The sequence below is a fragment of the Sycon ciliatum genome, chromosome 1, assembly GCF_964019385.1.
Source record: "Sycon ciliatum chromosome 1, ocSycCili1.1, whole genome shotgun sequence".
NCBI lineage: Eukaryota > Metazoa > Porifera > Calcarea > Leucosolenida > Sycettidae > Sycon > Sycon ciliatum.
In genome coordinates this window covers 77,515,786-77,542,568 of record NC_088643.1, presented here as the reverse complement: position 1 = coordinate 77,542,568, position 26,783 = coordinate 77,515,786, and the positions used below count along the sequence as shown (strand labels likewise).

Below are 26,783 nucleotides of genomic sequence, written 5' to 3'. Positions count from 1 at the left end.
GTTGAGAGGCGCAGAAGCGGTACAGACTGCAGTGCCAACAGCACCAGGTCATACACAGATTTGCTGACGTCACCGGCTAGGCAAACGCCGACGCAGAAAAGGGAGACCAACGCTGTCAGTGGCAGCAGCAAAGCCACCACCAGGCATCGAATGAGATCGGGCACCGACGACGGTGAGTACCGGAACACGGCCCGGTTTGTGTTGACGAAGAGACGTGGGAAGTCCAACAGTATCCTGCGACCAACTCTACTAAGCAGAGCATGTAGAAGGCAAGTCATGCTGGACCAGGGTTGCACTTTCAGACTGCCGTCGGCAATTTTGCAGGCCGTAGCGCAGCGCAGCTCTTTCCGTCGCCGTTCATCCTGCATTGCCGACGATTCCACCAAGTAGAGCCTGCGTCGCTTCTCCATGCAGATCCGTGCGATGAGGAAAACCGGCGGTGCCATTAGTATGAAAGGCACAAAGACGTGCTCATAGCTGAAGGCAGCGCGCCCTTGATAGCCTGGCTCGATCCATTCACAGACGTGATGTGGTGCATCCGATCTCAGCGTATACTTCTTCATCAGCACCAGCTTGTCCACGATTGGCCAGCCAATATAGACAAAGAAGCAGAGAGCCAGCGAAATGCAGTTTTTCACATTCTCTGATGTCAGTAAACCGAGCATTGGCCAAACCTGCGACGACCGGAAGCAACTGGGCATCGAGGCGCCTAAACGGTAGCAATCAAATATCTGACACCCGGCACTGCATCTTTGATGATGATAGGCGGCTGAGGTCCTACCTCCACTGGCTCCAGTGGCAGTGGAGCATTGTCTGCTTGCTAGTGTAGGCATCGGTAGTGACAGCGCCGAGTCTTTGGTGCAGGTTAGCGAGTGGTTTTTGTACATCCGATGGTGAGCGTCGATTATAGCCTGCAGCTTGTTCAGCAGAAATGACATCAAGCATAGCGGCGGCAATGGAGCCAGAAAGAAGACACATCCTAGAACAAATATGTTTAGACAGAGCGTGCCGATTCGGAATCGTGTTCGGTACTGCTGTGTAGCGTTGACATTCCTTCTGTCTATGCACTGGAACAAACTCATATTCCTTGCCCTTGGGAATAGATTACAGCCTGCATACTCGAAACTGTGCTGGCTAATGGCCAGCGGAAAAGCTTTGCTTCTCGATTCAGACCTGCTAGGAGTGTGGTACCAAAGTTTGCTGGCTGATTTTTGGCTTCGCAGTAAAAAACCTCTGCAGCCCAAGTGCTTGATGATCAGATGTGTCAATTCATTGATACGTGCTGTTGAGTTCAGTTGATCGGCGCACGTTTTGTTGTGGACTTTGACCTGTAAGTGCTGTGGTGCAGCTTTGACCTTTCGACCCATTGAAGAGGCCGAATAGAGGTAGATCTGGGACACACACGACGCCATTGTCAGTAACATCGTGCCGAAGCTTTCTGTGGTCAGAGCCCAGACCAGTGGTACTCCAGCGTTAGTGCCCGGCTGCATCTTCACCCCGGATGACCGATGCCAACCAGGGCACATACCGCCGGAGTAGATCGTATCATTGTCTACATGTAGATCCACGACAAGTTTGTAGAGAGCAACTGACGAGTTGATCCTAGATGAGTGGAACGTTTCGTATTCGCCGACGCCAGCCGCAGTGCACGAATGGTCTCCCGACTTGGTTGACTCTAACCAGCTGTACGGTTCGCACGACAACGCTGTCGGAGATTGGAACGCTGCGAGCGCAAGGAGCCCTGCGATCAACTGCCAACATACGGCAAGCGGGCCAAGCCAGCTACCTGTGCCATCCATAGCAGACTACTCCGTCTCAGGCGTAGATCTACGTCTAATCTCAATCTCTTTGTTTCTCTCCAAACCAATGCTGGCCGCAACAGGTACGTAGTAACTGATTCTTGAACTGCTCTAAATGCCCGTAGCGTCTAGTGACTGCAGGTCGTACAGGAGACCCATGCGGGGATGAGATAAAATAATGAACTAGTATTGGCGTGCTGGGACACGAGTTTTATGCCGATCGTATCTTCCGGTGGGCAGCTGGATTCGGACCCCCGATACAGCCATGTATATACATGTACATTGTACATATACCGGTATGTCACGAGTTTCCTCGGTGCCATATCCCTGTTACCCATGATATCTTTTGACTTTGCCACACTTTGCCACACTTGCTTGTACTGTTGTAGCAGGCAAGGTGACGGATAAGGAATGGTTAGTGCTCATTACTTACGGCCGGTCGATAGGAACCAAACGATTTCACGTGAAAACTGTACTTGTGCAGTGCGGTAGAGAGTAAAATCCCCTCTTGCTACCAACGTCACCCGATCACGCCGAGTCACAAGTTATTCTCCAGTAGAGTCTACGTAACACGAGTGGCGTTGTGCTTCTCGGAGAATAATATTCCCGAATCTTTAGCCTCCAGATTGGGGGCTGGATATCGCAGATCGCCGATATGCGGGAGCAAAGAAAGGAAGATCCGGCATTTGTGATGCCGTGGCCACCAGATGCTCTAGCCGTTTTGCATCCACCATGACTGAGTCTGTTACATGAACCGGTAGACGTACATGTTCCACATACATGTGGCCATTGCTTGTCTTGAAAGGGCCTTGGCAAAGACTGTGTCACAGTGTGTGTGTGGATCTACACCCTGCGCAGCAGACCGCGCGCACTACCGGTATGGCATGGCCACGGGCTAGAAGACAGCTTGGCTATCAAGTATCATCACAGCCTTCGAGAAATACATGTAAAAGGGATGATCCTGAGAAAACACTTGGCGACTTCCTTCTCGGGCTTAGGACGTCCTGTTACCTGTCATAACCTGTCCCTCCAGGAAATCGCGATTCCACGGATGCAACAAATTTCGCGATTTTGGCCCAACAGTGACCCGCGATTTTCAGCAAAATCCGCGATTTCCTGCGTTTTTATGTTGTTTTCTGCACCATATCTCACATTTTTATGCACTTTTCACGCAGTGTTTTCCATGATATGATCCTGTAGGTTATTTGCACAGCACGACTCGTACTACTCCCGAGTAGATATACGATGCAACAAATTTCGTGATTTGGCCCAAATCCGCAATTTTCTGCAAATAATTCCGCGAATTCCTGGCAAGTTCTGCATCATTCCGCACTTTTCAGCGCATTTTTTGTTGTTTTCTGCCGCAATTTCTGGCGCAAGTTTTCGAGAGTTTTTTCCGCAAATTCCCGCAGGGACAGCATAACGATGACAACGCATTGCGCTTTGCAACGTTACAACGACTCTGGTACTCAGTGGCAGTGGTACCACGACAGCACTGTATATTATAACTAATATAAGGAGAGCTCTGTGTAGTCCGCAGGCCAGGGTGCAAAATTCGTACTTTTCGCTCCGAGCAGAAGGGTACCAAGGTTTGACTATACGAAATGATAGAGTGGTGCTAGGGCTTTCTTATCATGTATCTCTTGTCCCGGGATTCTTGTCCTAAGTTGACCAAATCAAAGGAATACTATTATTTTGATGTTGCCATGGTAACGGAAGTCGAAATTCAAATTTTACCACCTTTCCTATGCTGTAAGCAGTTCCAGTTTTTTGCATTGCCAAAGAAAGACCAAGAACCACCGGTATCCAAGGTTTGATGATAATCGTGCAACTAGAACCCATGCTGCCGGGTCGCCCGCAGTACGACAATTGTGTGCATACAAAAGGTCAATACCATTGCACTGTAAGTACAGTAGTTGGGTAGAAGGGGGGTGCTCGGCCCCTCGATTAGGGATGCAGAATGGGGTGGAAGGGGAGGCTCTCCCCTCGTGATATACCTGGACATTTTACAGTCTTTATCACTTGGTGGGCCTTGTTTCACAATACAATTCAGAATGCCCTTTGGTATACAATAGCATTACAATCACTGATAAGATTATGTCCAATACATGGATCGTCTTTCGTAATGAGCTGTAGCCAAATCACATTGGGGATCGTATGTACATCAGAAGCAAAGAACAGAGTGCTCATCACAAGTATTATAATGTACATGAAATACACATGTAGGTGGGCTTCTCCATGTGACTGGGCCATCATCTGAAACAAACTTCGGCTGTTATCAAATCAAAATGAAGGCGTAGAAAATATAAAAAAGACAAAAAGAAGAGTATGCCATCACATGGGCATTGGACAATGTACAATGTGGGAGGGCTATCCGGCAATCGCTGCCAACTCAGTAATGGACTTGAGCGGGGAACTGAACATGCACAGTATATGCTGCTATGCACAGTAGATTCTGCTAAGCGGCCAACAAAATATGGACGCCGAGAGATGCACATAAATCTGACGTAACAAAGATGTTGGCTTTGCATTATTACCAACCACATACTCATACTACATTGTTATACACTATACACTATACACTACGTTGTTTCAGAAGCCAGCAAAAACACTCAGCACATACACGTGTAAGCAACAAGTAGAGGTGCCTGACTTTTAACCGCATCGGTCCACTAGTTTTGAGCACATACTGGGTAAACCGACGTGATCCGCACTTGCCATTCATTCAATTACCTGCATTGACAGACCATAGAATCATAGAACTCACTGACTCACAGTACGACCTTACATTGTAGTCACCCATGAATCAGAATAGGGAAGCATGTCACAACGTGAACACAGTTCTGTATACCCAATGTTTAGAGTTGAACAGTTACATGTAACATAAAACGAAAGTGCATTATCCGTGTGTCCATAAATGGGTGACTCACTGCTGCTCGGTGTCAGACGGAAGATCTCCCTCATCGATGGCCTGTACTTCGTCATGTCCAGGAGCAGATTCCACCGGGCAGTTCTTGCATGGAACTGAAGCATGATGGTGACAGCTACAAGCATCTGTACACACGAGCATGTGACGCCTGCAGGAGCAATTGCCTCCTCCACAGCCAGTCTTACAGCCACAGCTGAGAAACTCGAGGACAGAGTGGGGAGCGGGTGGTATACTAAGCCAGTCCACAGCTAGATCACCGTTCTGGTCAAGACACCAACCTGTAATGGGGAGAACAAACAGATGGAGGAATGCAAATTATTTACTCCATATATCAGAAAAGCTTCTTACACTACAACAGTCAATTACTTCATGCATGATTGTGTTGATAACACAGCTGATTCACTCTATTGTATAAGTAGCAACATCAACGAACATGTCTTGTTCAGAGAATATCCATCATTTTCATACTGCAGTCCTCCTCTACAACTGCATTATATGCTACAGTCAGCTCACTCACCTTGGCCATTATCTTGTGGTGCTGGTATCGCAGGCTGGGCCACAATGCACTGGCGCCAAATGGCAGCTTGGTAGTTAGCTCTCGCGGCATGCTTCAGGAAGGCATCTTTGCATGGTGGAAGCTGGTTTGACTGCAAGGTCTTTGTGCAGAACAGCTCATACCTTGCATCATTGACGCTGCTACAACCAGAGACTTTGTAATAGGAGCACACAAATGTCTCAAGGTTGATGAGCACATCAGCTGTCAGTGGTTCGAAGCCTTTCCCCAGGGAGGTGAATGCTTGCCGAGATGTAGACCCAACAGGACCGGTGCTTTGCAGAATCTTCAATGCAGCCTTCTTCCCGCGGTATGCAAAAGCACTTGTGCTATCACACCCAGTGAAGGCGTGGAAGCCTGGCAGTGCTTGGCAGAGTTCTGGGCCAAGCTCGTCGCTGACAGTTGCCATGTCGATGCATCGAACCTTGTTCCCAGTCCCAGTGAGGAAGTACAATCTTCCAGAGATGCAATGGCGGGCGAAGGCAGCCAGAACTGCTACATCAGTGTCCGGGGACTTGACCGTGACGGTGGGATAGCCTGCGGATCCAGCATGAGATGCATGCAACAAGAGACGGGTGTCCGCTTCCTCGTGGCTGCACTCCAAGTCAGGTACAGGGACGACACTTGTAGCACCTGCCTGACGTTTGATCATCACACAAGAGCTACCGCTGGTAACGACAAGTTCCCTCTGCTCAGGCACCTTCTCAACCATGGCAGGACGCTGCCACTGTACGGCGAGGAATGCAATCAATTCCTCTTTGTTGTCACCCACTGCCAGGAACTTGGCAAACTGCCTGGGAAGCCGTTGATCAGCGCCAGTGATATGCTGCCGTAGAGTCCCACTAGCGGCCCGTGATGAACGTTCCAGATTCTTGATCGACATATCCCGGTACGTATCAACAACAAAGTCCACTCGAGCATACCGTGCAAAGAACTTACACAGGCGATCTAGGATGCACTCAGCATATTCGGCAAACGTGGATGGCAAGCTGGAAGTCTTCATTGACCTCAACAGTGCCATGGCGTCGACTATTAGTGCACCATCAGGTGGGTGTGTACTGTCGTCGACAATCGCCTTGTCCGTGAGCAACGGCAGCAGGGCAGACTTGCTGGTCTTCACCAGAGATCCTGACGTTGTTGCTAAAGCCCAGGGCAGGGGGCCAAGTGGGTATGACAGGACATGACGCATATCCATCTGCCTGGTCTGCGCAATGAGGGCAATCCTGGAGAATGTTGACCGATCACTCCGGAGAATTTCGGCTTGACCACTTCCAGGAGTCTTCTTCTTCTGCTTCTTCAGAGTGAAGGTCTTCAGCTGCAGCTTCTTCAGTGGATCGTGGAATTGTTTCTCGGATGCTCCAGACAACAGTCTCTCGCTAAGAAAAGCCGTGAAGGCCTTGTGTCCACGAGATTCGGCATGGAGCAGATCCTGGGCTACATCATTGGGTGCCTCAATGCCAGATGCGAACTGTGTCAAAGGCAGCGGTTCCTCGCCGTCAGATGCGAATGGGTTGAGAAACTTGCTGACAGTCTCGACCACACTCACGACATCGTTTTCATCACGAGCCATTCTTCCTGTCTGGCACTCTTTGTGCAGGGTATCTCGCTCCTCGGTACCACTGTCCATACCACAGTGCTCCGAACAGACATCTGCCACAGCGGCTCGGTCATGTGCAGTCAACACCCATCTCTGCACGGTTGCTGGATGGCGGCTGAACCCAATAATGCCTCCCACGGTCTTTGTGGCCCGGTTTATCGACTGTTCAATGGCCTGGTCAGATGGGACCTGAGCAAATGGGTTGTCGGAGCGCTGGACGGAGAAACCTCCTTCTTGCAGGAACCGATCCGCTTCGGGATGTGTTGTTGGCAACTGGGTCATTTGCAGCCAATAATAGGACATGTAGCGGGCATAGTTTTGCCTGTCGTACGCAAAGCACCAAGGGAGCATTTTCAAAACGCACTGCAGATGGAGCTTCCAATCTGCCATTCGACTTGCACGCAAGAACCGGAGCAGAAGGCTCACCATGGCAATGTAGGAAGACCAGAAGTTGAACATTTCTGATGAAGCGGCCCGCTTCCGGCAGTACTCCGTATACTGCTTGTGCAACTCCACAGCCTCCGGTGATGCCGTGATGCACGCCGAGTTGTCATCGGTGACACAAGACTGTAGCTCCTTGAATGAAGACGTTAGTGAAGATCGGAGGGCTGCTAGGTTGATGATCGTGGGATCCGCATCTTGCACGAACTGCTGCCACCGCATCCGATGCAAAGCCTCTGCAACAACCTTGTGCAAACGCACAGCTCGGTTGTATTGAGTCCCGTCTAACGCAGACGAGGCAGAAGATGGTCCAGCTATCCCGGACTCAACGAACAGATCAAGGAGACCTGCATCACGGAAACGCTTCCCGATGATGGAGAGGAACGTGCAGGCTGCGTGAAACGCTCCCAATCTCAGCACCACGGGTGAGAACTCGTCAGGCCGGTGGTTAATAATGTCCAATGCCTTTGCGTAAATGGCTTGGTCCACTACAATGATGCTAAATGGGAGGCCAGCATTGGCACATCGACCAAGGCACTTTCTGAGGATGGCGTAGACTGTTGACATGTCAGTTGGTGACGAGTTGACCACAGGGCAGTAACCTATGGCAGACCGTGGTGGGATGCATTGGCGTTGAAGCAGGGCATTAAATGCCGACCACGCTGGAACTGTCTGGTCTTGATCAGTGCGGGACAAAATGACGTTGCCGATGTCACCGTCCTTTGAAGCCCGTGCAAGCTGCCAGATGAAGTCATCCATGGCCACCGCGTCAGAACAGTGAGGCAGTGAGGTGTCCAGCGTCTCCACGTCAACTGCCTCACGGCGCTCTGGGTTGACTTTTGTCGGGCACACTAATTCGGGAAGAACCTCAGGTTCGAGGGCCAGCGTACGCTTGCGTTTTCGTGCTGGCTCAGCAGGAGAAACATCACTGTCAGGGCGGCTTACAGATGAAGCACGGGGCTGGACAACAACGGTGTTGGTGCAGTGTGTGGTCCCTTTCCCGTCCAGAGTCTCCTCGTTTAAGTCGTTATTATCTGCTACATGGTAGAATGGCCGGTGGGGGTCAATGCCACCCGGTAACGCATCCACTATGTACCCGTCTCGCACTCGCCGCTCTGCCATAGCAGTCTCCCTTTCCAAAACCTGGGAGTAGGCAATGGTGTGCCCAAACCGGTTAAGCATTTTCAGCAGCTTCTCGCTCCGGTAGAGGTGATGTAGGGTCAGTCCCAGAACAACATGTTTGGGGCACGGCAGTCCTGATGTAATATACAGCAAATCCTGGCCAATGGAGGAGACGTGACGTTGCAGCTGCTCATCCAAATCAACTTTGTCCTGACCGATGTCATCATGATGCTGGTCAGTCACTACCCAAGCCAGAAAGTTGTGGAGTAGGCTGGGTAAGCATGCGTTTGCTTCAGCAACTCTTGGGATTTCCCCGCTTGACTCTTGGGCCTTTGTCTCCTGGCACGCAGTCCGTAAAAGACGTGCGGCGTGATATACAATACGCAGGCGATCTTGTGCTACAACACCTTCACCTCCTGAAGTGTTAGCTGCATTGTCCTCCTCCACCCAAATATCATCATCAACCCCATCCGAATCCCTCGCCTCTTCCACCTCGGCATACAAACTGGCTATTATCTCACTGGCATGGGCATTAGCGAAAACTAGCTCAGCCCTGTTCCGGGACGGACGGCGCACAAAAGTGACAGATTCACCAAACCGTTCTGTGATAGCAGCTTTGGTTCTGTCATTCCTAGCAGTTCCATGTACTGTCGCGTTGTAGTCTGCCGTAAGACGTGAAATGCTAACAGCAGTGCGTTCCACAAACAGCAACTGGTGTACTAGGTGGTAAAAGTCTTCGATGTTTCCCTCTTGTCTTGGTGTTGACAGGTCATGCTCAGCGCTACCTGCAGACGAGCTAGTGACTAGGGTCGATGTAGCTGGGGTCGATGTAGCTGGTGTGCTGTCACGGATTCGTGCAAGGGATGACTCTCTTGTAAAATCGTTGTAACACTGTTTGTGATAGTATGCCTCTCTTGCAATGAGGCTACTGACTGCTGAAATGGCAATCGAAATGCCCTCGTCCTTCCGTATGGCAGCAGCTTTTCTCAGCCTTTCCTCAGCTTCGAGTGTCAAAATCTGCGAAGTACTCTGCTTTTTGTTGGTACCTGGTATTCTTTTCTGGATGGATCCACAAAATATGCAATTCTTCCTTCCTGGCTCGATACGAGGAACTTCAACGGACTGGCGAGTACTGCGCTTGTTTAGGGACTCTGAAGAAGCAGGCGAGGACGCCATGAGCTGGACGACAAAGGCCTAACACAACGCGCAATCATTGCTTGACATAAGGAAAGGAAGAACAGGAAATGGCTGTACGTGCAATAAGAAATTTGACAATGTGTTCGCCGTCACCTGATCACTCAGTTCAAAATTTCCAAATTCTGCGTGGCGTGCATCACTTGATCCGTTTTGAGCAGTTTCCGTGCATGCTCAGAATCCCCGTACACGACAGCTGTGCATATTTGACAGCTGTCGAACCCCACGCGAAAGGACAAGTCCCCTGACACCAAACCTACATCATTGTGCTCGTAAAGGAACACTCTATCACGTAGAGTCAACAAACCTTGGTACCCCATCAGCGGGAACGAAATTTTTTTTGGAGCATTTTTTTCCGCTTTGGCCTGCGGACTAGTGCCAGAACTTTGCAGCTTAGAGAGCGTGTGTGGGCAGGCATGTGTTTACCGCCATATTGCCAGGTGTGTCTTTACCACCATATTTATCAACCAAGGGGTAACACAGCTCAACTGATGAGGGGTGAATTCCCCGAAACACTGTGTATTGAGCAGGGAGTGGTGCTTTCTTTCAGGTTTGCCCAGCGGAAGGTGCGACGTGCTCCTCGTACGCTCCGGATGACAGTCGTGAGTCAATCAAGTGTCAAGTTCGGCAAGAAGCGTGTGCTCCTCGTTGGAGCAACCTACTTCGAGGGGTAACATTCACCAGGTTATTTCCTGTAATATGCCTAAATACCGGTATGCTTAACCTTCAGCCAGCACCGCCGTAAGGTTATGTCGACCGTCTCGTCTCAGTACTACCATTGTACAGTAGTCTTTTTATGGCAGGGCATAAATTTTAGACAAAAATCCGAAGATTATGCCAGAAAATATGCCAGCATAATCCGCCAAGGGCTACTCAGTATCATCCTCGACATGCATGAACATCCGCCAACGTCCTTCACAGCTGCGACTTTCAGCTCGTGCTTGTCTTGGTTGCGCTTTAATACCTTCCCCTCGTTATGTTATTTCTATAACTCTTGCTTAGAACCTTCCAGATGTGCTAGAGCTGATGGCCAGTTAGGTGTAGAACGTCAGTACCGTTGGTCAGTGTGGTGCAATGTTATCGCATGAGCTGATTGTTTAGTAACTGGTGGTGTTAGTGGATATTATAGGCGGAACTTGTAGCTCTTTCGTCCTATTTTCTTCTTATCGTATTATTACTGTAAACTTGTTCAAGTGATGTTTTTTTGGTTTATTGTGGAAAGGTTGTTGCCATTTCTGTCCGCCATGTGTTCTGTCACCCTTTTTCTTTATTCTCACGTTGTTGTTGCTGATACACACATGCAACACTTACTGTAGTTCTCATGCCCCTGTTTTCGTGCTGTCATTGTGGCCTCCTTACCTTACCTTGTCGGCTTGCTGCATTATTAATATTATTTCATTTCACGGTTCTGATTTGTTCTTCAGTACAACGTTGATTCCTGATGAGTATTGTACAAAATCATACTGACTAAATTCGAATTACTTTTTCCATCGTTCGTTCTTCCTACAAGTACATCTCTTTATTTTCCATTGTTTGTGGCTTTGTCGTGTTGCTTGAGTTTAGACTGCTGTTCCTTTGCGTTCTTCATCTTTCTTCCCTATTTCTCGTCTTTTCGTTCACTCAAAATTTAGTTTTTATAAATAATCGGCGAGGAGACAACAATTTTAGTATCACAACATGGAGGACTAGCTGAAGTAACATCAAGCTACATGTACTTTAAAACAATGACATAGTCATTGATACAAGCCACACGGATAGAGAATCCAATGCAAAAGGATCAGTTTGGACTTTACTTTAGTATGCCGGAGTCGTACTCCCTCACACGAACTGGTGAAGAGGACCTTTGATTTGCATGTACAGTGTTCTGTAGTACAATGTCCATGCACAGTCATAAAGGCGGCTTTAGCAGACGGGCGGCCCACTTTGAACGGTTTAGCTGTTTCATGCATCGCCTACAGCAAACTGCGACACAGACATGAACAGTCACTGAGTTATCGTGCCGTTTGTCTAATGTACATGACATTGTAGTAATGACAGTCGGACCTCGACCAACATGGAGTGACTGCGAGAAATTGGATGAAATAAGTCTAGATCTGCATTACATTGTAATAATGTTCAGTTGCCTGAGGATTGCCTTTTGTAAGTTATGAAAGAAACGCAGTGTTACACAATGACCTAGCCAGTTGTCTCTGTTCTCTTCTTGAAGCTCTGCATTTCTCTTCGTACCACAGCCAACACGGCAATGGCTACTAGCGACCTGCAGAAAAATGAGTAAGGGGCCGACCGTGGACGTAATCATTACAGTCATGCCTTGTCGAGTTCTTCACTGAATCTTCAGTCGCACACATCAGATAAAGACTGATCAGTCACCATTTAGAAAGGAAAAGGAAATATAGATACGAGTTGACTATATTTCCTTTTTCTTTCTACATTAATTTTATTATTGGCTCAACATCCGAGTTTCAGTCACCATTTGCATCATTTTATCATGGCATGAGCTTGTGAGCCGCATGACTGGCTGACATGATACTGTATAGTAGTGTCCCACAGAAAGGAACAGGAGTTACACTACATAACAGGCCAGGGGGTGCAGGACGCCTGCCATTAGTTCTTGTCAGCGGTGTTATGTTTCATCATTCTCTTTCATGATTCTTGTAGTGTGTAAAATGGGACTCGAGGCAGTAACACCCAAACACACTAGCTATTTCTAGAACTCTGACTGCAGAGCTAGAGTGTAGTTTCCAGAATCAGTAGTCAGTACGTGAAATGACTGTACCCTATGCCTATGGCCCACTCATACTCCACAGGCGCTAGGCGCCGGGACATGTACCGGAACCTAACCTTTGTAGCCTCCCGACCAGCGTCGGATATCTCCACAGACCAGTGCAACGGCATGACTTGTTCACAAAGAATCCCAAGACGTCGTCAGGCCTGCAGGATCATCGCCTCTCGCAGTCTTGGTGACCGACTCCCGAGCGACTTGTGACCGTCACTGACCGAGCTAGCAAGCGGTAGACGAAAAAATCCCGGAGAGAAAACCATTTTGAAACCGTTGTTTTGCCATTTTCTTGTTGCATTCGACCAGGAAGGGCTAGCAGACCAGTCATGACTGTCGCCTAGTTTGCACTTGAGTGGTACGTACCGGCAACTACTGTAGGGAGCTCACGACACATGCTGAGAGCGGCCAGGCCAGAGCCATACCGGCCAAGCAAGGACTCAGGCCAAAGACGTCGATGTACTGCAACGACCCCTCGTCCCTGAGACGTGTTGATCCTGCAGTCTGGGCTGCCGGCTGCAGACGAACACACTGCCGAACTACTTGCCACCAGTGACAGTGTTGTCCGTGCCGCGGTACAAGCTACCCAGGTGGACAGCTAGTGCAGGGACGTGACATTCTTCATCTGTGTGTCAACCCGTGGAGGACACCGACCACCGGTACCGTTGGTCGCAATCGGTGTCCGGTCAGTGGTTCCACGCCCGCTCCCTTCCTCAACACTTCAGTTCTGTTCCTGCGCGTGGGAGGTCTATGGTTGGGCGGATGCTCAGTTTAGCGTCAGAACTGCGAAGTACATGTAGTTAATACTAGTAGCTCCCGCATCTGGACGAACAAGAACTCACCAGGCAGTGGAGCGGCGGCAGGAAGGCGGCATACGTCGTCGAGTTGTGCTTGCTATGTCGAGAACCACTGGCGGAGTCTGGCTGATTTCGGCATTCTGGCTGCTATGGCTCTTGTGCATTGTCGATTTACCAGGTACTGTACAACGGTGGTGTAGCCTACTGTAGGTCTGCTGAATAGCCCAGATGCCGGGCAAAGAGTACATTAGCCCCCACCCCCACGGACAAGACTTCAAGAGTGTGCAACTCCACTATCATGCCTATGGCCAGTATGGGTGCTGTCACTGCTGTGCTGTCCCAACAGAATTTCAAGTTGACTTCATTTTTATGATGCAATGCGCCGTGTACACGTAATATCAGACGTATCCTTCTGTGCATAGTGGACGGCGTCCCATTTGATCCTGTACAGACGAGTTCAAGGAAACTCAACGAAACTCGTGTGATGCGTTGACAAATTTAATGTCAACAAATGTCGTAAATGTACAAATATACAAATGTCGTAAATCACTGCTGCACGGAGCATTGCATCATAATAATTATGACGTCAACTGGAAATTCTGTCGGGACAGAAGGGTATGCAGTAGTTGCATACTCTCCGGGTTTTTTTAAATACTCATCACCAACACCGGCATAGGGCTCCCTGAGAGCCCCTACTAGTACATTGTCTGTCTTTCTCCTTTGTTGTCTCGATCATTATTTTCTTTTGTCTTCTTCTTCTCCTCTCTTTGTTATGGTCTATCAGTAGGAGGTGCATTCTGTAAAAAAATAAAAAAAATAAAAAAAGTCTACAGACTGTGTAGAACTACGGTGTACATGTTCATTTGAAAGCATTTACTTCAACCGGTAAATTAATAATTATTATGATACATGTACAACATTTGCATTCTACATTTTTGTCGAATGTCTTCTTTGCGGGCCGGGTGGTATAGCCTGCAATCTACACACTAACTATGCATGACAACAGCCTGAACGGCAGTGGAGTGATGGAGCGGATACACTGCGCAATTGCCAGTGTTGAGTGCTGGATGGTCTGCGTGTATGGACTGATGACATGCGCAGAGCATACAATCATGACATTGTGCTGCATGTGAAATCATCCCGACAGCCGTTGTTTGCTCCCCAACCTATTTTGATTACAATGTACTTCATGCAGAGAGCAGGCTCTCACCGGGGCACCAATACTGCTCATGACTTTGGGGCTTCAAGTGTCTGTTTAGATTCCACTTGCCACAAACGTATTGTATGCGGCTCAGTACTACATGCCAACAGCCACACTCTTTTACATTGGCCAGTGTTGCCAGTGTAGGACCGTGACGTGTTGTAACAAATCCAAATCCAAATGTGCTCAATCTCTGAAGTCTGAACAGATGTTTTGACCTTGCTACTACGTTCGCATCGACGGGCCGCCGCTATAGCCACTAGTGTCCAATGCATACCTCGCAAATGACTCTTGAAATGAGTCAGGGAAGAGGGGATACGTCTCTCAACCAAACAGGCGTAGAGCATAACGGGTGGGCGCGAATGGATAACTTTGTGCTTTTGCTACTGTGTCCGTGCATAGGTGTTGCGGTAGGTACAGGTTGTGTCCCACTGCCTGTCATTGTTGCCAACGCAACAGTGACGATCTTGCACTCTGCTACCGCGTCCGACGTAACCATGGCAACTGGAACAACAACAGCAGCTATGACTTCAGCGCCACCGGTCACCATGGTCACAAGCAACGTTGATATCAGTGTCGGTGTTACGCTACAATATCGCTGCGAAACCGGGCACGTGATCGCAATCAACAACGTGTCATTCGGCGTGCCTCAGTTATCGGTGCAGTGCATGGCTGGCGGCGTGTGGACCGGAGGAGTGACAGTAGCGCCGACGTGTGAATGTACGTTCAAGAGCTAGTCAGTCGTGTGTGCCTTTCCTAGCAATCTCCTTGCGTGCTGATCTTCTAGAGTTGATCTAGAGCTATGGATGACGTACACATATCATACTGCTCAGCCCAGTGCTGTGTTTGGGCATGCGGCAAGATCATAATAACTACTTGAAGTATTATCATGCTGTCTTACCTGTCTATGTACGTATCCGGCTACAGATCTGCCTTGTGCGTACTCGGCAGCGCCTGCCAACGCGGCCACTTCTGGTGTTCGTTTCACGCGTACTGCGGACGGCAGCGTGGTGGCTGGAGTTGACTACATCTGCAACACTGGTTATCATGTCACTGGCTCACTGGTGAGCACCACAGTGCACAGTCTTACATGCCAGTATGGCAGCGGTCAGTGGAACGGGACACTGCCCACTTGCACAAGTAAGCCACTTCAGTCATTGTGACACTCAATTTGATCCTGCTCCTGATAATAATTATTGTATTTTTTTGGTATTCGTATTTACGGATTCTCCACGGGCCTTAGCCTAAATCGAGGGAGTCTCCATAATAGAACCACGTGTAATCAGTTCCAGGGCCTCTAATGTGCAGCAGTGTATATATAAGCTACATTCCCCTCTTGGAGACAAAACTGCATATTCCAGTTCGTAATAGAGTCTTTGAAATGCATTTACTTTTGGAGATTAACAGAGAGAAAATGTGTGGCTTGTTGGTCTAGGGGTATGATTCTCGCTTCGGATGCGAGAGGTCCCGGGTTCAAATCCCGGACAAGCCCAATTTTTCTTTTCTGTACACACAAAAGTACAAACCCGAATGACGAAAGTTGTGTCACACTGGTTTTTACATCCACATATTCACTGGCATGGCAACATAGGTTTCTGCATGTATCCACTTGGATCCAGTTTTTTAAAATGTGGATCCACGCTGTTTAGTTAGAGTGACACTGATGGCATCCACTGGAGTTAATGGGCCATAGAATTGTGGGGAGGGGGGGGGGGGTATAGCTGGTGAAAGAACTCAGAATCACACCAGCAAAGCGACCCGAGGGTCCAGTGCGGACACAACTACTGCAGCACACTACACATGTTACCGATAAGTGTGTATGGATCCAAAGCAATAATCTACGCACTGACATTGCATTACTGTACAGGTACTAGGTGGAATCCTGATAATTCAAACCTCAAAATGCCAGGAAAAAAGGCTTCTATTTCAATGATCCGGACATTCTAATTATCCACACATGAACCGACCACACAATATGTACCGTAAAGTCTTGTATAAAAGCCGCACTTGAATAGAAGCCGCCCTCGAATAGAAGCCGCAATTTTGGGCCCATCAAATCACACATAAGCCTGGTTTTAGTGTTGACATACATAGAAATACCTGTCACTTGTATAGAAAGCCTGTCTCATATAGAAGCCTGCAAAATTTCACCAAGAAAGTCATAGAAGCCGCGGCTTTTATACAAGACTTTACGATAATTATGTCAAAATGCTCTCATGGTCACGCAGAGGTGCGCTATGGACCTTAGACACAGATTTCACGGATATTGAACTGACCGGCACAGCCTGCTCATGCAAACTGAACTGACCAGTACAATGTACAGTGAACTTCGAATTACACTTTGCTAACTTCGAATTATCAGCACAAATCACACACAAGTGGAATCTGTGGGACTTCTAATTAACCGAACATATCCATTTCGAGGTTCGGATTAGCAGAAATTTTATGTGGGACTCGTATTGCTAGAAATCGGTCCTGGAAAAACTTCTAATAAGGCGGTATGTTCGAATTACGCCATATTCAAATTATCAGGATTCCACATGTGTACGAGTACACAGTTACCGTATTTCCACAAATAGTAGGCCGGTCTACTATTTTTTCAACCTTGTCCTAACCCTCTTGTTTGGAATTATTTACCAGACGACCTGAAGTCCTGCACTACTATCGCAGATTTCCGCGTCAAATTGGCTATTTGGCTAAAAGACAGCTTAACTCTTAATCATTGTTGTGATTTGCTTTCAAGCAATGTGCATAATCAGTAACTTGATGTTGCTGTTTTTGTTTTTTTTGTTTTTTTGGTTTCCCGTTCTCGGGGCCTTCTATTCGGTACTCTTTGTAGTTGTACTTCTGTACTGTTGAGCTATCCGAATTCAAATAAACATTAAAAAAAAAAAAAAAAAAAACCGCGCTTGTAATCGAGGACGGTCTTGTATTCAAGGACGGTCTTTTATTCTTTCAACCCAGTTTCACACCGGTCTTCTATTTTTCGCCACACAGTTTTACCCCTATTCTTCCATTTTCTTCTACACAGTTTGAGCACGGTCTTCTACTTTTACCCACAGTTTGAGCACGGTCTTCTATTTTGAACACAAGTTTGAGACTCATTTAGTAGGCCCGGTCTTCTAATCGGAGACGGTCTTTTATTTTTCCAATCGCCCCCTGCCCCGGCCTTGTATATGAGGAAGGCGTTGTATACGAGGACGGCCTTTTATTTGCGGAAATACGGTATGTGTGATGCCATCACTTCTAAGCCCTCAGTTGATGCATTGTGCTCGTGTGTATAGTATCTTGCATACTTCTCTATGTTGGCTGCTCAATCCCTCATTTCAAGAAAACCAAGTTCTCTACCCTGATTTTGCTAGCCCAGGTGTTCAGACGAGGCCGGTTTTGTACCACATGCTTTACTGTACTTTACGGTCCATTCCTCTAAATCTAGCACCTAACTTATTGGTGCCTCGCATGTAGAGTCACTAGTGGTAGATCATATAATTATTCTGTAGATAGTAATAACAGCTGTAACAGTTACATCGTGTGACCCGTAAAATAAACCCGGGCATTGTGCATTGCCAAATATGGAATGTATGAGTAATACTTGTGAGTACGCTGGGATCAGGAATGCACTGTCCAACACCCCAGACGACCATGCCCAGGTGGCTGTGAAGGGTGTTTAGGGTACAAATTACGTCATTGCACAATGGGTCCATTCTACATTGCCACACTTTTGCGGCCAGAAAAAGTCAAAGGACAGGAAGTTACAAATCCGGCTAGGTTTTACGAAATTAGAACAGGCATACCATCATTCATGGCGAAATGTACGGAGAACCAGATCCCGAACCCAGGATATTTGAATTTAAAAAGTGAATTTGGAGCCTGAATCCGGCTATAATCATGCTTTCTAGAGCCCGCCAGCTAATCTACCTGAACAGACTGTTGTTCAACAAACTTGTGCAATTATAAGTGTTCAAGCTCTGAATATAAAAAATCATGCAAACAAGTTACAGTACATATCTATATTGGGCTGTTCTGTTTCTTATTAACTACATGTATATTAGAAGTCCAGTGCGGCCCGCCCTTTCCGGCAGTGCAGCGTAGTTTCCTTGTCAAGCAGCGCGGTAATGACTTGACGTTCAACTCCAGCGTTTCATTGTACTGCTCCGTGGCGGCCTATCACATAGCCGGCTATGACACCACGGTGAAGGAGAAAAGCGCCGTGTGCCAGGCCAATGGAGAGTGGAGCGAGGAGTCATTTCCTCCAGCCGGCTGTGTCTGTGAGTGCATTGAACAACCAGTATTTCAGGGAGATGAGGGGGGGGGGGGGGGGCTGCTGCGTGGACTTAACTCTTCCGGGAATGTTTCTCTATTGTCCAGAGCTGGCGCATTGCAAGGAGTTCCGTTTCACCAGGCAGGGTGTCCCCACTATTGAGGTGGCCGCCTTGCGAATCGCTGGTGGCTGTGGAAAATTGTTTTCCTTTTGGCTGTCGTTTTGCATTCCCGTGTCCCAGTGGTGGAGTGTCCGAATCTCCGACAAGCCGTGCCCAATGCTGAGCTGGATCATAATGACTACACCGTGTACATGCGCATTGTTGTCACCTGCTTGCCCGGCTACACATTGAATGGAGTTCCTGATGGAGACAACACGACAACCGCCCGCTGCGGTGAAACGGGAGCATGGCTGCCAGGCGTCCCGGTCTGTTCCTCGCCGCCGCCGCTGCCGCCTCCTGATCCCACAATCACTACTACTCAACAACAAAGTAAGTAGGGTTGAGAATAGGCATCATTACATACATAAGCAATCGACTTGACGCCAGGCATGCACATGGGCACATGTATGGATCTACAGGTGCTGAGGTAATACACTTGGCATGAAAACTGCATGAAAGCAGTGCGTGCATGCTCTGATCAGTGGTACAATCGATCCAAAACTCACTTCCCCTCATACTGAAAACCTGAGCCAGCCCAAGTTTTAAAAGCGGTCGGCCCGTTACCCGAACAACCCCGTCACTTTGCCGCCATGGCTTTATACTGTCCCAGGCTCTGTACGATGCTGGCAACACCAACTCCATGATGTGGATTACGCAGAGGTTTTCTAGCCAGGAGTTTTGTATTTGAAGTAGTACCGTTAGTGGCAGTACTAGGAATAGTTAAAGAAATCTCCCCCCCCCCCCCCCCATTGTGCTTTCATGTTTTAGAATTTGCTTCAACGTGTTCGTGTCAGGACGTGTTTTTTTAATCAAATACAGGCAAATACCTCAGTAGTAAAAAGGAAATGTTCGTACAAATGTACATCACCACAGACTGTACAGTTGTGTTAGAAACACAACCGACTTCAAGTTTTGCTCGCGCCAGGCCACCACCATGCCTGATTACTAGTATTCTAGCAAGGTGTCAGATGCAGCGCCTAGCGACAAGAGTTTTCATCACGTGGTATGCAGTAGACCAACGGAGAACGAGAGGACTGCTAGTTGCAACCTGAGGCCCATAGAAACTCAGGAGGACTACTTGGCCACACTAAAGGGAGATATGTAAGAGTGAGGAGATCGATTCAAAGCAAGTGATATCACATGGCAAGACTCTGGTTTTCCTTTAAAAAAGATTGTCTGTGTAGCGTTTTTTAAACCTATTCAAAGGTTTGAGGGAAAGTTACTTCAAGTTTTTAACCACCCATTGTACTTCTTACTTTACCCAGCTTCAAGTCCATCCACATCTAGCCAAATGAACCAGATGAACACAAGTACAACCCAGTCAACCACATCTCAATCTGAACCGCTGGGCACAAGTCAGACCCAAACATCTGCTGCCAGACATCATGGCACAATTCTTGTTACTTCCTCTGCAAGCACGTCTCCAACTCAACTGCCGCAATCTGATAGCGGTGGCGCTGGAAGTAAGTCATGCTTTCTTACTAAAAAAATTCCTGTGACAACATTTTACTTGCAACAAGAGGTAATGAAACGTCAAACTCAGATCAATGAGATCATGGACATGCATCCCTACTCACATGCATGTATGCACGCACACACACATACACATACACACACACACACACACACACACACACACACACACACACATACACGCACATACACACACACATACATACACATACACACACACACACACACACACACACGCTAACCAGAATCGTATAATTATATGAATTGATGTTTGTGATTGAGTATGAATTTATGTATGTTATTGAGTATGAATTTATATATGCATGTACGTGTGTGTTTTATGTTGTTTCTTTAAATTCTTTTGTGTGTGGTATGAGAAGACACAGTTCATCCCTGAACTAGCTAAAAATGGATCTGCGAAATTTAAAATGGATACATGTATGATGGTTGTGTGTGATGGTATTTACTTCTTGGTTCTAAGCTGGTGTGGTCCTGGCCATCATCATCCCCTGTGCATTGGTCGGCATCATCTTGATCGTTTTGATGGCATATTACATACGGCGCCGAGAGTTGAAGAAGAGGTGAGGAACCTAGTGTACAAGGTGACCCTTGGTTTGACTATAGGACAGGAGGTGTTGAATTTTTAATTTTCTTTTTTAACTTTGTCTCCCTAGGAAAAGTCATGTACGCAATTGTGAATGAGTTTCCTGTTGTGAAAATAATCTTTGAACAAACTTTGAATCAAGCCTGCAATATCATAGGAAGAAGAAAGTTTCCTAACCATTTTGTCAACCACTTATCCCGAAGTCTAGTTCTGGATTTCTAGAACACATAACAACCGTTTACCTGGGTGGTCTCGCAGTACATGTGCCATCACAGTCACAGTCATGTTACCAATACCAGTCACAACGTGTTGACTGTAAGTGATTAGAGAGTTTGCGCTTCACGTTTTTTTTTTTTTAATTTCGAACGTGAGATCTCACGGCCAAGATGGCGCTCCTCACGTTGCAACGTGAGATTTTCAATGTGACGGAGGGCCAACTCACGGTGAACTCCCCCCCCCCCCCCCATTCAACGCACGTTTTTCTCACGTTCGAAATTGAAAAGATGTGAAGCGTAAACTTCCTATTGTTGGTTTGCCGGCGCGACGTGTTCTCCGCAGGCCGTGTGAGCCATGGGAGACACCGCTGACGATGGGAAGTCAGCGGCGCAACACTCCCCTAGACAGCAGCTCTTCCTACGTCACGCCCGTCAGTGCCAACGGCAGGTCAGGCCCGCGAGCATCCGCACAATCAGAGAGCAGCCAGTCGCAGTACTTTGATGACCCTATCTACTACAAGCACAACACAACACGCAGTTTCGGTAAGTCAGCGGTATGCCCTCTGTTCTTGTGTAGAGATGCCACGCTCACTTGCCGTGATTTGAAGTCCCCCTCCCCTCTATTTTTTCAATGCCCATATTGGGCATGTGTCTATTCAGTACGCTACTCACTGTGACACATTGGCAGCTACCGTTGAAGTCTGAATGTGACTTTTATTCGAGAGGGGACTTGTTTTAACTGTCTTCAACGGGGGGGGGGGGGGTATTCTTTGAAAGAAGTGTCTAGTCAAGTGAGTGCGGTATACGGTATGTAATGGTTATGTGTAGGATATCTGATTTATGACTTGATTGTCGTTGAAACTTGTGCTAGAATCAGCACCGGCACTAGAATGTCCTGTCGTGTGCCATTTTGCTTTTTGAAACCTAGAAGCGTTATCGCGTTATGCAGTGCAATGATTCCTGTGAGCATTACTAGTCGATTATGATCTTTGAGCCATGTAAATGACAAAAGCTATTTGGCTGGGCAAGCATGCGCTAGCGCACCTACATGTACTGAAGTATAATAATTAATACCGTAATTAACGTTACGTTACTGTCCAGCCCTGTATAGACACTTATGGTGGCTGCCAATGTTGATGTGTACTTGTTTGCCGCAGCCGGAACACTGGTTGAAGAGCCCTATGGCCGTATACAGGCAAATGTATTCTACTCCAGCCCTGTCAGCCCGGCGCGATCCCCGCCAAGTGCTTTGACCTTGCAGGATTCGGCGGTGGATTCACCATCGGAGCAAGCAGCAACAACAGGAGGGGTGCACAATGGCGCTCTGTCGCTTTACAAACGTCCAGTTCCCAACTCACCGCCGCTCTACTATGAAGTCAACGAAAGTGGCGATGCAGATTCGCCGCAGGCAAGCTCACCCTATAGCAACATAGGACAGTACCTGCGGCCACAGGATCAACTGGAGCCTGGCGGCGGTAGAAAGCAGCGGGCTAACAGCGCCGGCCACACGTACAATACCGTCCGCCAGCCACCTCCACCCAGGTTGCTGAACAACACACTGGTCGATGAGAATGGACATCCACTGTTGCATGTCGATGTGGAAGTGACAATGAATCCCACACCGGTGTACTACTGCTTAGAAAACACGTCCCCTCTGCAGAACCACCACCTTAACAACACCCTGACCGACAGTAGCCATCAGCTCAGTGAAGACGACCTGTCCATGTCCCGGCATGACTCGCCTCATCCGTACAGCAGCATTGGAGGGGCAGACAGCAGTGACAATGGCGATCCATCAAGGTATGCAGCTGAGTATGCATGGTGTGTGTGTGTGTGTGTGCGCGCGCGCGTGTGTGTGTGTGTGTGCGTACGCGCGTGCGTGTGTGTGTGCATACGCACGTGCGTGCGTGTGTGTGTGCGTGCGTGCGTGCGTGTGTGTCTGTGTGTGTTCAGATATGTATGCATGTGTGTGTGGGGGGGGGGGGGGGCACGTGATTGTTCTGTACGTGTGTCTGTGTGTGCCTATAGCATCCATGCACTTCAAGTACATGTGTGAGTAAAAAAAAAGGAAAGTTTGCACGTCCCCGTTACCACCGCCTAGACAATTGCGTTGAGAAACACAACCAGCTTAAGAAGGTGTGAGTGGACAGGTTGAAAAGGCTCCTTTGGACCTTCCAAACTTATTATCTGTACAAATTGGTGTGAGAAGCTGAGAATCTTCTTTGGGCTGGATTTTAGGCACTTTTGCCTGGTCTTACCATGTCCTGCATCCGTGATATTGGTATACGGAGACCATAAGACCTTTATCCTGCTCGTTCACACGTGATATTAAAGCTAGTGCCACTTCATTAGCTTCACAGGCTCACAAGCAGAATGTTTGCTGTGTCATGATGAGGAGGAAGGTTAGTATTCACTCTCGAGTCTCAGAGCAAGACAAAACTCCCGGTACATACTCGTATAGCACCGGCAACCTATATACAAACAGCTATGCCCCAAGGCAAGAGCTACAGGTCTATGAGCGGGCCCGGGGTGCAAGCGTCATGCAGAGGCCGCATTGTTTGATTGACGGCAGCGTTAGTATAGGGCGCTTCGCCACACACCAGATTTGTGTACAGTCATGTACTGTTTGCTGTGTGCTGGTGTTCTAGCTTGGAAGCAACAGCTGCGCATCACACCTACTCCATCCCGAACAAAACCATGAAGGCGGTCAGAGCTACCACTTCCGAGACCAGTGGTGCTGGTCCTGCTGTGGGTCCTGCTGTTACTGATGGTACTGTTGTTACCAACTCTGCAGCAACTACAGTTGATGTGAAGAAGAAATCTAGTGGTAGCACCATTGGGGAGTGGAGTGCCGACCATCGAGCAAGGTCCAACCGAAGGACAATCGAAGAACTGGATAAGGTATCATCGGATGCTGCTTCCATGCTACATCGTCAGCGCTCTCGAAGTTTATCAGCGGCGGAGAGAAAGCAGAAGAAGCAGAAAAACCTGAAAAAACTTCGCGACGATGCTGCGGCTCATGACTCCGATCCAACATTAAGGCGGTAGGTCTTTGGTAGTGGAGGTGTTCTTACAACCACTGAAGCTCGAAGTAAGGCACAACTTTTGCTGGGACATTGTACCCGTGACACTGCTAAATTTGTGTTATGATTCACTGCAGTAATGTTAGTACAAACAATAGGAGGACAGAGAAAGTGTTTTTACTCCGAGTTTCACGCACTAAGCGATCACCAGAAACCAGTAACTGTACTGTTTTCTGGTTATCGCTTAGTGCGTGAAACTCGGAGTAAAAACACTTTCTCTGTCCTCCTATTGTTTGAACCAGCTCTACCACTCGGTATTGAGTACTCTCTTGGACAGCCTGGAACCTCTCTGTTTTTATGTTAGTACATGTAGTTAAGACTCACTGCAACAATGGAGTTCAAGCGAGGAGTCGGCATAGTGCACTCGCGTCATTCTTCTCTGTGTCACCGACTCTGCTCTCCTGAGATCAGATAATTATATCGGCTTTGTCTGCAATAGCTCGGCTTATTCTTTAAAAGTCGCAGGGCTCACTCTTGACCGGCTTGTGGCGCAAATTCCTCAGTAGAATGCCGAGGTTCTCAGCTCCAAACCCAACACATGAAGGGCAAGGCATGGCTCCATCCTCACTGTCAAATGGAGGTATAATATCTTCGGGACCGCTCGTGCTGCCTATTTTCGGGAGCAACTTGAGTCAGTTGAAATAGTATTGGAATTATTGCCTTCAAGTACTTTAAAAAGTGTTGACCTAGCTGCCCGCTGTGACATAATTATTACAGCAGGGTGTGTTGAGGCATAATAATTATCACGGCGCAGCCTCAGTGATTCGCCTTATTCAAATCGAAACACCCTTACAATGCTTCGTCAGAGAGATGTGGGACCATGACCATCCGACTCAGCACCCCGAACTCTACGGACTCTGTTTTGTAATCCGAAAAGTTCTGTTCGACATCACACAACCTGCGCTAGCTGCTTACTACATAGTTACTTGTCTCTGGGAAACTGAAATCAACTGAAATGGCGTGCGCAGATAAACGTAAAATAATCGTGCAAGAACCCGAAAATAGCTTCCGACACCCTTGCTCTGTAATGTGTCTTAACTTACACCAGGATGCCAGTTACGCCGCCTCCGCGAAGAGACAGCATGGCAACAGGATTGCGCAGTTTGACAGCAGCTCGCTCGCACCTCGACACGCGGCGCACTGACGGTGAAGACGACCACCAGCCTGCTACACCCTTGCAGAAAGAACACCGAAAGCGCAGCAGGTCGGCGGGCCATGTTGCCAAGAGGAGGCCCGTACGGGATGGAGACCTTGACGAGAGTATGCTAGAGTTGACCACTGACCTATAGCCGCATGTCACATGACCTATATAAAGTGGCATTATGTGTCACATGACCTATAAATATGCTATTATGTGTCACATGACCTATAAGCATGCTATCATGTGCCACCTGGTTCATACACAACACCACGTTTCTCTAATCAATTTGATGCACCCTACCAAGAGTAGATAAACAAGAGTGTGCAACTCCGGATCTCTCCTGCACAATCTGCAGATACCCCCGCCCACGGCGGAATTTTTTGATGACGTCACCTTTTTTCAGAGAAACGCGGACTTTGCCGCAGAGCAGTGTGAGAGCACGTGCTGGGCACCGACCTTGTAGTGTAAAGCCCGGCCAAGTGCACGAGGGAAACCTCTCCAAAAGGCTCGCAGTGCGTGCGTCGTCGAAAAGATTACGTCAACAAAAAATTCCGCCGTGGGCCAACCCATCCGGGAGTTGCACACTCTTGTTTATCTACTCTTGACCCTACGCATGTTCTGAGACGTTGAGATGCCGTGACATCACACTTATTAAAGATGATGATTGTAAAAATAGATTGGATCATGATGCAAACGCCAGAGAGTCGTCAAATACTTTTTTGACGATTCAAGTATTTGACGACTCTCTGGTACACGCGTACAGTAACGAGTACTAGTGTTTAGGGTGAATTTTTGGCTGCTACCGGAGTAGTGCCGGCGCTAATGTATGCTTGCATGTAATGCTTTGCCATGGTAACCATGATCACTATGCTCACTTGCTTGACACTGGCACACCGATTATTAGGAAATGGCCAAACTTTCTGATTTACACAAATAACCTACATGGAGACAACACTTTATGATTTACTGCTGAAATACAAGGTCACAAATCTCTTCAAATCGCTTTGTGACATTGCCTTACGTGTCGCTGCGGCTGTACAGGCAGCGATGTCAGCGCAATCAATCATTTACATGTAGATCTACTAAGCCAGCCACCCCCCCCCCCCCCAGCCAGAGAATAGTAGTGCTGCTAGTGCAACACCAGTATTGTACTACTCCCTGTTACTGGTGCCTATGACAGTAAGAGGCTACGGCTGTGTTTTGCTTGCTGTTTTCTACTGTGCGGTTGTTTGCCGTTCTTCGGCTTTTTGCTGGGGTGGGGGCACGCGTAGGAAGGCGAGTGCTTCCCTTCGTCTTCAACGGTGACTGCCACGGCACACACACACACGCACACACACACACACACACACACACACACACACACACACATACACACATACACACACACACACACACACACACACACACACACACACACCTCAGACATGCCCATCGCGG

The 26,783-nt window shown here is 48.1% G+C and overlaps 2 protein-coding genes and 1 non-coding gene across 4 annotated transcripts; 2 read left to right on the top strand and 1 right to left on the bottom strand.

The window, feature by feature from the left end:
- The first annotated feature begins 1,781 nt into the window (after positions 1-1,781).
- On the top strand, positions 1,782-26,023 carry LOC135805596 (uncharacterized). Of its 2 annotated transcripts, none has more exons than XM_065319659.1 (11): positions 1,782-1,882; positions 14,812-15,129; positions 15,337-15,549; positions 18,462-18,677; positions 18,912-19,160; positions 20,096-20,293; positions 20,785-20,884; positions 21,466-21,665; positions 22,280-22,922; positions 23,771-24,166; positions 25,254-26,023. In XM_065319659.1, the coding sequence occupies exons 1-11, from the start codon at positions 1,867-1,869 to the stop codon at positions 25,492-25,494; spliced, it is 2,790 nt and encodes a 929-aa protein (XP_065175731.1). In that variant the 5' UTR covers positions 1,782-1,866; the 3' UTR covers positions 25,495-26,023. The 2 variants fall into 2 exon arrangements, with proteins under 2 accessions (XP_065175731.1, XP_065175730.1); XM_065319658.1 differs by lacking the exon at positions 1,782-1,882 and adding an exon at positions 12,412-13,386.
- LOC135805595 (uncharacterized) lies at positions 3,329-9,851 on the bottom strand. Its single transcript, XM_065319657.1, has 3 exons — positions 5,246-9,851; positions 4,730-5,006; positions 3,329-4,532 (listed from the first exon to the last, which is right to left on the bottom strand). The coding sequence occupies exons 1-3, from the start codon at positions 9,615-9,617 to the stop codon at positions 4,529-4,531; spliced, it is 4,653 nt and encodes a 1,550-aa protein (XP_065175729.1). The 5' UTR covers positions 9,618-9,851; the 3' UTR covers positions 3,329-4,528.
- Trnap-cgg (transfer RNA proline (anticodon CGG)) lies at positions 15,830-15,901 on the top strand. The gene has a single exon. It is a non-coding gene; the product is annotated as a tRNA-Pro (tRNA).
- Positions 26,024-26,783: the final 760 nt, after the last annotated feature.

Bases quoted from the DNA above. Each gene is read 5' to 3' on its own strand.
- LOC135805595 (XM_065319657.1), bottom strand. From the start codon at position 9,617: ATGGCGTCCTCGCCTGCTTCTTCAGAGTCCCTAAACAAGCGCAGTACT. The intron at 5,007-5,245 runs GTGAGTGAGCTG...TCCCCATTACAG, and splicing joins ACCACAAGATAATGGCCAAG to GTTGGTGTCTTGACCAGAAC.
- LOC135805596 (XM_065319658.1), top strand. From the start codon at position 13,308: ATGTCGAGAACCACTGGCGGAGTCTGGCTGATTTCGGCATTCTGGCTG. The intron at 15,550-18,461 runs GTAAGCCACTTC...CATGTATATTAG, and splicing joins GACACTGCCCACTTGCACAA to AAGTCCAGTGCGGCCCGCCC. The intron at 24,167-25,253 runs GTAGGTCTTTGG...AACTTACACCAG, and splicing joins TCCGATCCAACATTAAGGCG to GATGCCAGTTACGCCGCCTC.